This window comes from Bombus fervidus, chromosome 12, assembly GCF_041682495.2.
Source record: "Bombus fervidus isolate BK054 chromosome 12, iyBomFerv1, whole genome shotgun sequence".
Lineage (NCBI taxonomy): Eukaryota > Metazoa > Arthropoda > Insecta > Hymenoptera > Apidae > Bombus > Bombus fervidus.
The window spans coordinates 1,818,771-1,832,418 of NC_091528.1; the positions used below are offsets into that span (position 1 = coordinate 1,818,771).

The following is a 13,648-nucleotide window of genomic DNA, read 5'->3' on the forward strand; positions in this document are numbered from 1 at the left end:
CACTACTCGATGCTTTTATTCAAATACTGCGAAGACTTACAGCGACGAGCATACAAACAACAACGTTTCGGTTATGTAACTTGAATTTCGGAAAGATCTAACTACAATTAGACTTTTCGATCGTATTGTAACTTAAAACTTGATAGAAATACCACTTCGTTAGAAAATGAGGATATTTACTGCTGTAAATACAATGGTCGTTTACAACGTATACGAGTATAATATTGCCAGTTAACAGGTAGGTAATTTCAGGCAGAAGACGAAAAGTAACAGGCAAATTGAAGAACATCGATTCATCTAGAAAGGCATCGTGCGTTTTTCCTGATGCTTGGTTAGATGGATGAGCTATTTCGCGGTCAGTGGATCGTGTAGATGCAAGGGTAGATTGGTGGATTTTTGGGGAAGGTTTCGTTAAACTCTGAATAGAGTGAGATTTTCGAGGTTAGCACGGGATCAGTAGGATAGAGAATAATCTTGACTCGTTGAATCCTCATTGATGGGACGCCCTTCCGGGGAAAGTTTATTAGAACATCTTGTGTATTGATATTTAATGTATTTGATAGTACTAAATAATGGGGAATTCCCTATTTTGTCTACTTTTCATATATGAAAATCTGAAGAATCTTTGGTCGAGGATGTGGACGAAAATATTTGCTATATCTTGGGATTTGTACGAATCTCTATTGGATTTCTCTGGGACTTTTATTGGATTGCCCGAAAACTCAGTAGCATTTTCATTGTGAATTTTTGTCAAACAAGGAAACGTTCAAACAAATACTTGCCTCAGTATTGGGGACAGTTAAGAAGAAACGTTAAAAATTGAAAAGTTAATAAACCAGTTATTAAGGATGTGATAAGAAAAATAGTGTATTTATAATTATTGCATTTCCAAGGAAGCCGAAAAATGTGACTTGTAATAATAATAATTTCTATTTGTGGTCGTCACAGAATATTATGTCACAGAAAATTATTTGGTGTAGTTACTTTTTATATGTTAGAAACACGTAAATTCATTTTCCTATCGATCGTCGCTATCGTCTATCTTGTTGCTAACTCGATTCTTTTTTCTTTCGACGCCTACTTCATTCCTTCGAAAAATCATCTCGATCTTCTTCAATACCATTCCAAATTTGCGAACAATGAAAAATTTGTATCGTCTTATTATGCTAACGCTATTAATTACAGAAATTCCGGCCCGCTACTATTAGCTGTCCGATATCCGGCCACTGCTCATATCGATTCGACCTAGAACGTTGGTTCTAGGCCGGCAGTGTCCCTTTAAGATTCCACCGATACAAGAAACCGATACGAATATATCATCGAATTACGTGAGTAAAGCAACTGAATTTATTTTGCCGCAGTTGATTAACCTCATAACATGCAATTTTTCGCGACCTAACCGTTGAAAGGTGCACAATTTTGTTTTTAGTTCTTAATACAATAAAATTTAAAATTCAAAGTGTCAAGTGAATGACAGAAAGTAATCTTAGAAATACAAGGAAACGTGATTGTTTATGTTGGTACAAAAAATGATACTCGCGTGGTTAAGGGTTTAATTCCTCAGTACAAGGGGGCCTAAACAAATCGTTCAAAATCGTGTCAGAGATTAGTGTTTTATTGCACTTGTTTAGATCAACATCGGTGCAACGTCAACGAAGAGGAATATTTCACCGAAGATTAAGCGATTGGCGGCTGTTATCGTTTTTAAAGACCTCTCCAGGAGGTTACGAAAATGTAAATTAATTGTGGAGAATCCTGGTTTCAAATGGCGGAGCGGAAGAAAACGGACGCTGCGAAAAGTGCTACAGTTTATAATTTCTAAGATCGTTGGTTATTCGTTTTGAAAAATTGTTAGCAAAATTTGTTCTTTTACTTCGCAAGTGATATTTGATAATTTAGTGCGATATTAAATATGCTATAAAAAATATTATTTCTATGCTTTTTCTATAACTTTTTTACACAACCATTTAAAAATAGATTTTCTATACTTTGAAGCACAGTGCCTCACATGAAGCACATGTACAGATGGCATAAAATGCCTATAACATTTTCATAGTTACATAGAATTGCTACATAGAATTTAGTATAAATACTTTCTAACAAATTTAATTTCCAAGTTTTAACAAATTGTTGAATATATGGAATAATACCTACACTAGAAAAAATGACGATTATTGTTCATTAGTTTCTGAACAATTCTTTATTTATTGTTTAATCTTTTTTCTATAAGATTTCTGAAGAAAGCGAGTATTTAATTTATTTAGCACTATTAATAGAGTACTCAGTGAAAATTTGATTAAAAGTGCTTGAGTGGCTTGGGAGAAAATAGGTCATGCAGTATGAAATTTCCCCATAAGGATAGATTGTGGGTTACCTTAAAGTAAAGTTCGATGGTTTCAAAGGTATATATAATAAAATTCTAATATATTATTTTTTAATGCAACCATTTCGCATTTTTAATGGTCATGATTTGGTAATTGTGATTGCATTAAATTGTAAATTTGTAAATGCAAAGAAAGCAACACAACGTGATTTCTAAATTGTGTTGCAGTATAATTCAGTGGCATTTACATTTTAATATATATTTAATAGTTGTCCTTTTGCAAAAGAATTAATTACAATTTTATATCGTAATATAACTCGATTCCAAGCGTGCAATGTTTCACAACTGCAATAAAATATCTTTTTTTCTGACATCTCCAATGAAATATTATGAAACTGTCGTTTCTCGTACTACATTTCAAACAAGCTTGGTAAATCATGGATTTACTTGTTATCATTCTATTATTTTCTTAAATTATCAGATTCAATTAAACATACTTCGACTAAATTTTCAGCAACAAATTATTAAACTCAACAATGTTTTAAGTGTCTATGTTAAATCTTTATAGTTGATTCCCTTTCTTTTCGTTCAATTAATCACACAGCAAATAAAAATCAAAAGATATAATTTCTATAAAGTCGCTGATTAACAACAGTATAATAATGTAATTATCACTGGTATGATAATACATAAATCGAACAAGATATAAGAAATATAGATATACATTTTTATACAAAGTGCACCACAGAATATCATTCAATACGTACAAAATCTCTTTTTATTCTACAACATATATGTAATATTAATATTACAACCTATATTTAAACAATTTTCAAATTATGTCATTTTGTTAGATAATAAAATGAGCGTTTCTTCCATCAGTTCGTTAGAATCGATAAATTTAAATTTAAAATTAAACGTTATCAAATTAAAAGACAACAATGATAAAACCAAACGAGAAATCCGACGAATTTTTCAGATTCAGCTAAAGGTCCCGGCAAATCCCTTATAACTTATCGCCGCGACAAACGTCGGCTGTTAACCCAACTAAAACACGCTCTATCGAGGGGCAACGAACTCGCAACCCAGCCCCGAGGCCAACAAATCTCTCGCCTACGGGGTGCACGCGTAAAGTTTCGAGACGTGCGTTTTTGCGCGACGGATTTGTAAAATTGATTTCGCCATCGAGTCCATGCTTTACGACTTCGACGAAGCAGCCAGAAGAAAAGCGATTTATTTCGCGCCAACTTTTTCGCCCGGCTACACCAGAAGAACGAGCACGAATTGTACCTGTATTAGGCGTGCGGGTACGCATGAGTCCGCGATTCTACACGGCCAAAGGCAATCATTTGGCTAAGGCGTTTCCATCAAGCAGCTTATCGAGCAGCCACCACCCCATTCGAGTTCGTTCCCATCGAAATACGACCCCTGAACGCGTCTTCTCGGCCCCTTTCCCTTCGTCGTCCCGTTCTTTCGCGATTTCTCAGTCCTCTGTTTCGCCGTTATCTCGCCAAGATTTGAACGTCAACGCTTGTCTCTGTGAGTCTGCATTCGCCCTGTTGTTCAGGCAAGCTAGATAAATTCGCTCCGCTCCTTTCTCCACTGCCACCGCATGTGAATCGCGATAGGACTGACCTGACACGAGAGCTTGGAAAATCGCCCTTTCCTCTCCTTTTTCATTTCTATTTTTATTTTTTTTATTTTTGTTTTTTTTTTATTGTTTTTTTTATGTGGGACGATTCTTCATGGATCGTCGCGACTATCGTGGCTTTTTGCTTGCCGCGTAAGTCGGGGATCGTGCTTGAGATGTTTTTACTGTGCCATCCGTGCGGCAGAATGTTGTATAGGTTTCTTTCTGGCTGCATTCCGACGTTCTTTGCAAGGGATCATGTGATAGGACGCGAGATTGTGTAGGTAGTACGGAGTATGATATAGCGAGGTCATAAAATCAGTGAGAAATGAAATTAATTTTTATTGTTGGAGCTAGCGAACCGAGAGAGATACAAGGATTTAAGAATTTGAACCATGGACAAGAATCGTACGAAGAGATTTTGAATACGGTTAGTTTAGCGTACTTTGTGTGGTGTAATGAAATGTATCTGCGCAGAGCGCTTTTAATTTCGCAGAAAACCGACGTTGGGCGGCCCGGTTCGAAAGTTTACGAGAATCAAGGCTGCAAGTTACAAAGTTATTGAACTGCAAAAGATTAAGTTGCCGGTGAGGCAGTTATGCCAATATGAAAGCCTTCCGGAATACACGGAACCAAGTTAGCTTGTTTATAGCTAGCCTTAACTCTGGCTTCCGATAGCGGGGATAACTTATTTCTTGCTTCGCATTTTATTTTGCAGCCGCGAGACATCGGAAACAGGAAGACGAAACGAGAACTCCGAGTTATCGTTGTCATTCCATCCCTAATGTTTCGTGCAGAGGGTTGTGTAAGCGAGAACTAAACGGCGAAAAACTTGTTATCTGATTCCGCTGAATTAGATATCTCCGCCCAGTTTAATATTTAAACGAATGCCAAGTATATACTTAGCTAGGTGAGTTTCCCCACAAGGAAGTTCGGTCGTTTGAAGTAGTTTCTGTAGACTAGCAGTGCTATCGTGAGGTTTGAGAATTTAGCTTACTTTAAGCTTTGTAGAAAGAAAAATATTCATTTGGATAAAAAAAGATTCTTCTCATCTGATAAACGTATTTAATATAACAAGCGATATTTAAACGAAAATGAGTGAAACTTAGTTGAAACATTAATCACATGTAGTAAATTTTAATACACTGTCGATCAGATTTTAAACGAACAATTAAAATATATCATATATTCATTCCATACTTGTTTCTACCATCGCGTTTCGAAAATATGAATTTGCATAAATGTCCGCAATCAATTTGCAATGATTAACTTTCGAAGGGATTAAATTTTAAAGCTGTAACATAGTGCATATAAATGACAATTTAGTCAGAATTAAAAGTCCGATTGTTCCGATACTTAACAATTGTTTACATCATAACTTGCCAACCAAATAACTGTTCAAATATTTAAATAAAAATCTGACCAGTAAAGAGAAGAAACGTGAACGATTGTAACGTTGAATCTTCAAAGCTCCGTGACAACACTTCCGCCACGGGGCAAAAGTACACAACCTGAAAAGCCTGCTGTCGAATATTGTCGCAAACAATAAACGTCGGTAACGATCCACAAATTGATCGGTTTAAAAATTCAGGCTATGGTAATCCGCGACACAACCGAGTACGGGTTCTACTACGATGGAAAATGGAGGATGGCCCGGTTGAATCGGCCGGATTTCGCTGGGAAATGAAAAACGACGCGAGCTAAGCGACTTGTGTGACCACCTGAATTATTCAGAATTCACTCACCGACCACGTTGAGGCTGTAGTTCAACGACATCTTTGGCTCGGTGCTGACCTGGCACTCGTAAACCCCGGAGTCTCGTTCCTGAGGCGACTTGATTTGCAGCGTCCAGTTTTCAGACTTCTCCGGATGGATCACTTGAAACCTCAGGTCCGAGGTGTACATCAGGATGCCGGCGCTCAGGATATGCATGTCCCTTTTACGCATCCAGGACACCTGCAAGACAAACAAGAAGCGCAGCATGTAAGCCGGTGATAGCTCTGAGTATCACTTGAGGGTCTGCAGCTGCAGCCTTGACCAATGATGAATTATATCGATACATTTTGAATTTGAACATAATCCGGGATTTATGCGAGTTTGGTCAGTTAGGTAAGCAGACTGTTACTCTGCGAAAGTATCGTAACATACTTTAACATACTTTAACATACGTCAACATATAGAAGATATTTATATAAAATTCGTAGCTTCGAACTTTGAGATCTGCAAAAGAATATACAACTTGGGGAAAATAAATTCTTTCAAGTGATTCTTCCTTTTCAATAACGAAAAAAAAAAAATATATTTTTTTTCAATTTTTGCTATTTGTTTGTATTTGTTTGTAATGATGTTTTATCTATTCCCTAATTTGATTATATCTGTCTTAATGTATTTTTTTCTGCTTCAATCTCCATTATTTAAAAGACCCTCGTTACTGCTGAATTAACTTCGTGTTCTGCGTCAAAGTAACAAACAACAAATTCTCTGAATACTTACACATGAAATGTTTCCTTTTAAACAAGTACAATAAATTCAAGATTATGAAACAAAACGAAGAAAATACACTGTAAGCTGCGCTTTTCTTCAATTTCTCGAGGAAATAATTTAACGGTAAACGTTAATTGCATAGCGTAAAAATTTAAACGTTAATGAACGTGATGAAGGACATTCTTTTAAGTTACTTATATTTGAAAATTATTACATTCAAAAAAGTTAAATTATATCAATTATGTATGTTGTATACTGTAATTGTTAACAAAATAACATCTTTCTTCCCCGTATCCAGATTTTTCAGGAGTTAAAATTAGAATATTTACCGACATATCTCTCGGCAAACAGAAAGTGTTTCGTCACAACGTAAGGGAAATAACATTTCAGAGAAAAGAATATAAATTCAATTTTCGAGACGATGTAGGTTTGCCGACACTCCACTTCAATTATTCACACCACGATGCATTACTCAGTGCACACTCGTTCAAACAACTCTTTTCAATGGGTTTCTGTTTTGACAGCAGACAGATCCGCTTACGTTTACGTTTCACGTCCGACCCTCGACCCTTTTCTACACTTCTGCCTTAACTAAGCAGACAAGATTTGGAAACTTAAATAGTAGAAACTTTCCTTCCAGAGAAGTGGAAATAACTTAAAGAAAATTACGAACGTGTTACAATTGAGATTATATTAATCTTATGACTGGACTAGCTGGATATTTATTTATATTAATTGTATCTTTCTCCACCTAAACAATTCTTTAGAAATCGATTAAAGTTGGTCATTTAGATCTATGGTGAAGTAGCTGAATATTTATTTATATTATTTGTATCTCTCTCCACCTAAGCAACTCTTCAGAAATCAAGTAAAGTTGGTAATTTAGATCAATGGTGAACGGTAAGCCAATTGAAGTCGTTAGAAATCAACGTTATTTCCCCTTAATAATATATTAATCTAATATATATATAAGGGCGAGGTAACATAATTGTACTTTTATTAAAAGTCACAACATCTCCCAAGATATTCTAACGAGATTTATTTCTCACGCTGACGAACTTGCATGAGGCAATTAATAAAATAAATTGTTGCCCATGGTACGTTACTCATCATAGAATTTTCCTACACAGGAAACTCTGTCTAACCACGAGTCTGGTTGGTGCATCGTTTTATAATTAATTTCGCGACTGCACTCTCTCGCGATACCGTTACGAGCTTGCAATTACGAGCATTTCAGACGTTCCCACAAGCAAGAATCTTTGCACGGCAATTACGCTAGGTGAGAATTAACACCATCGTTAAGAAGCACCTACATATTAGGGGATCTTTTGCTTCTTCTTCTTTTTTTTTTTTTTTTTTTTTTTGTATAAAACGTAATATTTGATTGATCGATTAAAATTTTGTACTTAATTTCTATGTTAAATTTAAAAATAAAATTTTGAAGCGTTCGACGTTGACATTTTCGAGCGAGTGTGTAACTCCAAGTACAGCGCGAGATAGGGAAAATGAATCGTGTTTTTGTTACACAATGAATTGTTAATTATTCGAGGAATTAATTTCATTGATATTTCACATTATGTCCGACGTAAATACAATTATTACAACATGTAAAGTTACTATCTCAATGTTGTTATTTCAAAATAATTCAATATGTTTATATTAATTCCGTTTAAGTTTGTTGGAGAAACAATCTCGTATAATTCAGTCGATATAATGCTCGTTCCGAAGTCGAATAAAAATTCAACGCATGCATTCACCGGGGACACTAATACACTTTTTACGCAAACATTAGCATTCAAATCGCTTTGATTCTGAATCGCTTTATCCACCGGTAGAAATTAAAACACGACCCGCGCATCTACAAACTTTACCCCTTTATTTCTTTCTTATCGCGAACCCTTTTTTCCTCCCAAAACCACCATTCACATTATAATAGTTTCCTTGTTTTTTATTCGTTGCTTTACCGCTCTTTTTAACTGGTGATTTTATAGCTAGCCAACTGATAAATCCGAATTATCGCTAATACTGGAAATTTTAATCAGTTGACGCAACTTTATTTCTCTTTCGTGCAACTTCATCCAACAGTGTCATTATCATGGAATTTTTTAATCCAACAAATCCAATAAAAAAAATGATAAGAATAATTTCCGTAATTCGAAGATTCCCTCAAGAAATTCATCGCACAATCATCAAACGATACGTACAATTACCAGCTTATACATATACAGCTATCACTAGCAGTATCGACTGTGAGTCATCGTGTCCTATTAGGAAGTTGGATTAATTTGACTAATTTGAACCTCTCGGGACAATATCGACTAGTACTTATTAGTTACAGCTGTCTGGCTCTAAACACTATACTAGAGAGATAGAGGGAGAGACAGAGACGGAGAAGTTGGAGGAAGCTTAGAATTCACGTGTTCAACGCTATTCGATACGAAGTTCTATTTTATGGATTGGCCATCAGGGACGTTATTGATTCCATATCAGTCTCATCGTCATCGATAGTCATCGAAGTGGCGCGGATGCCGCAGTTAGACGCAGCATGGCATCGATTAATACGTTTACCAGGATGATTATTGGCAATGCCTGTTAGGCATTAGTAAAGCAATGTCCACACACTGAGGCTGTATCAAAGGAGAGATTGAACAACCGCATTTCGCTTGGCTTGATAGAAATGTTTTATGTAATTATACCTTGCTGTTCTCTGGCGTGCGCTCAGGGAAGTATAAATTACTCAAATTGCGTCTAATCTTTATTTCACGCGAAACGAAAGAACTTTAAAAGTACTCGTAAAACGTTGGCAACTATGACAGTCACGATGAAACTTTCAGTTATGAAACTTTTTAAATATGTACTTTACCCTCTAATGGAACGTTTCAAATATCTGACACGCTCTTAAAGAAGTCTTTCTCTTTTATCTTTTGTTCGTTGTTTTCCTATACATATTCGTACAAGCTGTTTGCATTTGGAGAACGGCACTGCGCTCGAAGACAGAGATATCGTGCGTAAATTTTTGATGATTTTTAATTTTAATATTACTCTATGACTCTATAAGGGAATATTTTAACGTAAAATAACTGAAATTCGGAAGAACATATTTTAATACTATGACAACCCATATTTCCTAAATTATAAAGAAGGTGAAAAAATATACGTGTGACTCAAAAATTAAACAAAAGGACAATTTTGGTAACGTAAGATTAATAGACGGTGTATTGAATTTTAAAACTCTTGTCCTGTAAAGAATGGAAAACGTGACTTATCGTGTTCCTCCCCTATAGTCTTCATTTATAATAGCGTAAAATTTTTTTGAAAGTATGCTAATAGATAATGATAATTCTATATGATGTGCTGCTAATAAAATTCAATACAAGATGCGTTTATCATAGCGAATTGGCCTTTCATACCCTCCATTGCCTTTTTACAGCTAGTTATTTATCGATGTAATAAATTTCCTTAGACAAGAGCTGCTCGAATCTCGGGTTAAAACAAAACGATTGCTCCATATATTTCCTGGAAGCTTCTTTCTCGAGCTGTCGAACGACCTGTCAAATTGTGCGTGCAATTTTCGACATTGTTTACAACGCTATCGACGAGCGCTTAATCATTTACGAGCCCGCCGAAATACTCCAATCGACGTTCATTCGAAATTGACGAAAATCGATCTTGTCAGCTCCCCAACCCTCCTGACTTATCGCCAACTGATTGTCAATATTTCCATAAAATTTTCCTCCACCTTTCTTCCTGTATTTATATTCCATGATGATAATTCTATGAAAATATATTAGATGTAGAAACTGACTCATTGTGTTTATATCGAACCAATTCCAAATCTGGCGTAAATAAACATTTTTCTTCAGTGTAAACGTAAACATTTGCTAACCATTTTGCGATTTAAAAACAAAAAGATTTCTTAACATTTATCAAATATTACACACGTAGGATATATACAATATATAAAATATAAAATATACAATATAAATACATATATAATTTATACATAACAGAGCACTGAGTTAATTTCCACACCTAATATTATCTTTCACTACGTACTTTCCGAAAAATCTTTATATTTAAATACCAATGTATTTGAATATAAATAAAGACACCTTCGTCGCACCTTCGTATTCTGTGAACTTGAAAAATTTTTATTTCAAGGAACGCAACGTCTAACAGAAAAATATTCGACGTCGCGTCTTGGATACATTCGAATTCAAGCGGTTGCCGTTGGCACGCACGAGCGGGCGCACGCTCGTGCGAGTAAATTTTACACGCGACGATATAAAGTCTGATATTAAATTCTCGGACGCGTACCGCGTTTTCCCACTCGGAGTGACGCGAATGGCTCGCGCAAATTCAGGCCACCAGGCCTCAAAAGGGCGAATGAGTTTCTACTAATTTCAAAGACGCGACGAGAAGAAGCCCGTGGTGTTTCGCTAATGCGCTTTGGAAATTGCCGCTTCTACATGCTTGCCTCACGGCTACATTTCGTAGTGACTCATTAAGTTGGAATCAACGATATTAACACTTAGCTGTCGAGTTTACCTTGGATATAGCGCAGCCTCAAGGAAAACGTGTCTTCGAATAGCGCACGGCGCTAAGTAGTACTATCTCATAATAATACGCACGACTCTTGTCGAAACTTTCCCAGAACAATTTCGTAATATTAAATAAATCTCGATAGTGTTGAATTTGAACTAACGAGTGAATGAGTTTGAATGAAATTTGTATTAGGTTGCCCTCAAAAGTTTCTCTCGTTTTATAAGGAAATAATAGATATACATTTCCTGTTTTATATTATTTTATTGAATTATGTATGACACATGTTGTTCTATTACGTTGTTCTATTACGTTGTTCTATTTACATTTGACAGATTAGGTTTCATGTTTGTATAAACATTGCCAGATAAAGCAGCTGCGTGCAGATAGCGGAAAACACTTTTGGGACAACTTAATACGAAGAGTGTCATGATCTTGAACAAAGACAGTTCCAACAATAAATGCGAATTTATCGGACTAAGTGAGAATATTATATCATTTCTGTACAAAATTTGACGTTTTAATATGTCGTCAGGAAATTACGACGATTCAGTAGATCCTTAAACGCATTTCTCTTAAAATCGTGACGTCTAAGCGATGTCAGTGTTACAGCAAATGATGGACGTTACAGCGCGTTATCTCCACAATCCCCAAACCAGATCCTTCGTGTTCCAACGTTTGTACAACAATTCGATCGTTTACAGTGTTCTCGAGGGACAACGTCGCATCCGTTGACAATCAATCGGCCACGAAAACCGTGGTAAGACCGGGAGGACAGAGCAGACTTGTCGTGTTCACGGGGGCTGCCTACGTTCTCCGTGTAATTTACACGGCCAGAAGTTTCGAACCGATGCAGACAAGAAGACGGTTCGCGCACAATAACTTCGCCGATTGTCAAATCGTGAGCTGGTTTTGTCCTCGTCCGAGGTGCTAGGTCTGACCAACTTCTGCGGATTACTTAGACAGCAGTTCGAATGACGGCAGGTATTTAGACGTCGCAGAATGCGAATATCTCGCACGTGAACAATGGACAGACTAGCTTGGATGAACGATCGTTAGTGTTAAAATAACGGAATTTCGAGTTTCATACGGAGTCGAAATGACTTTTGCTGATGTCTTCTGATGGCTCCGGGAGCGTTGCGTAGTACTTTCGTTATAGTTCCGAACGTGTTAACTGACACGAGAATTTTTATATGTTTCGCCGTGCGAGCCGATAAATACATGCTACGCCACAACATTTAATGTTTGCAAAATATTATATTGTATCTGCGCACTTTTTTCTGGCAATGTCGTCTGAGTCATTTGCTTTATTGACAGTTTTTTAGTCCGTGAAATTTATCTTGTACGTGTCTATTTGTTAATATAGCTAAATAGGTTGTATATGTTACTTGTTATTTTCACGTTATTCGGTTCAATGAATTATACCTAACAAGAGCGTAGTTATTTCACTTAAAACTTCATATGCATATGTATATAGAGAACTAATTAGATTTTACACTGTCAAATGTTTCAAGTTCCCTTATCCATTAGCGATGCATAATCGGAGTAATACAGTGCTTGAAAACGATATATAATATAGACCCTTGTTACGCTCGAAGCTTACCATACAGAAATTAGGTTACAGGAATTAAGAAATAATCCGATTACGCTATTGTCTAGAGAAAATAAAATGAACATGTTCCTGAGATGAAGCTTCTCAGAGAGCAAGCTCTTTGTGGCAGAGAAAAATGATTCGATAAGAAACTCTCTGTGAAGGAGCCTTCGCTGGATTTGCAGCTCTTTCAATGCTGTAATTACGAGTAATAGGTCAGTTTGTCCATTGCTTTAAATACAAGCGCCTCGAGCCGTATCTCAAAGACGTTTGTTCCTTTGTTTCTGTAAAATCGCGCTCAATATGTAAAAGACAGGATGATCGGGAAATCAACGACATAGTGTCGCAAGTTGAATGAAACTATGGTAGTACGAACATTTTATTGGAAACGCGAAGCACGTCCTACCATTTTGTGATACAAACGGAAAGAGAGAGAAAAGTTTCTACAACATTAATCGAATTTTTTCTTTTTTTGACGAGAATTGAAACCCGATCGCAGTTCTCTGAAGAGAGTCACATTTTATTTTCAAATCCGCCCCTTTCCATTTTTCTGAACAAGAATTATATGCCGACCGTTTCGCGTATAGATATCCTGCAAAGCCTTTTTTTCGCGCTATTCAGTCGCATTTTCACGCGTAATCTTTTTCATTCCTAGATGGAATCCGACCGCTACAGAGACGTCGAAAGCTTTCGAGCTTTTAAGATAAGTGCTACATCGCATTGAATGGCTGTAGAATTGCAAAGAATTGGCCGGCTTAATATGTTCCCGAACGAGAGGATTTATGGTTCAAAAATAAATGTCAATCCTACGTGGATATGGATCGAAAGTAATCACAGTTACAGAGAATTCTTAAATTTACAAATTATTATTAGCGTCTTGCCTTGTTTACAATATTTTCTCGACATTTTTCTAAGTTGATTATTTTATGAACTTAACTAGACCTTCAAACTTATACCAAGAGTTGATAATTATTTGCTGAAAAATACAAATTTTATGAGTTGTACATTCGTGAAACAGAAAGTCATTTGTAAGAAGAGAAAAATTCATATTCGGTGCTCATGACAGTGCTGATGAAAT

The 13,648-nt window shown here is 36.1% G+C and overlaps 2 protein-coding genes across 2 annotated transcripts in view; one reads left to right on the plus strand and one right to left on the minus strand.

Annotated features, from left to right (window-relative positions):
- Dpr1 (defective proboscis extension response 1) overlaps positions 1-13,648 on the minus strand; it is a 291,260-nt gene that overhangs the window by 158,308 nt on the left and 119,304 nt on the right. Inside the window, exon 2 of the mRNA XM_072013999.1 lies at positions 5,699-5,909. Coding sequence (XP_071870100.1) covers positions 5,699-5,909 — 211 coding nt within the window. The remainder of the gene's footprint in view (positions 1-5,698; positions 5,910-13,648) is intronic.
- LOC139992782 (methanethiol oxidase) overlaps positions 1-13,648 on the plus strand; it is a 312,253-nt gene that overhangs the window by 31,107 nt on the left and 267,498 nt on the right. The window lies entirely within an intron of this gene.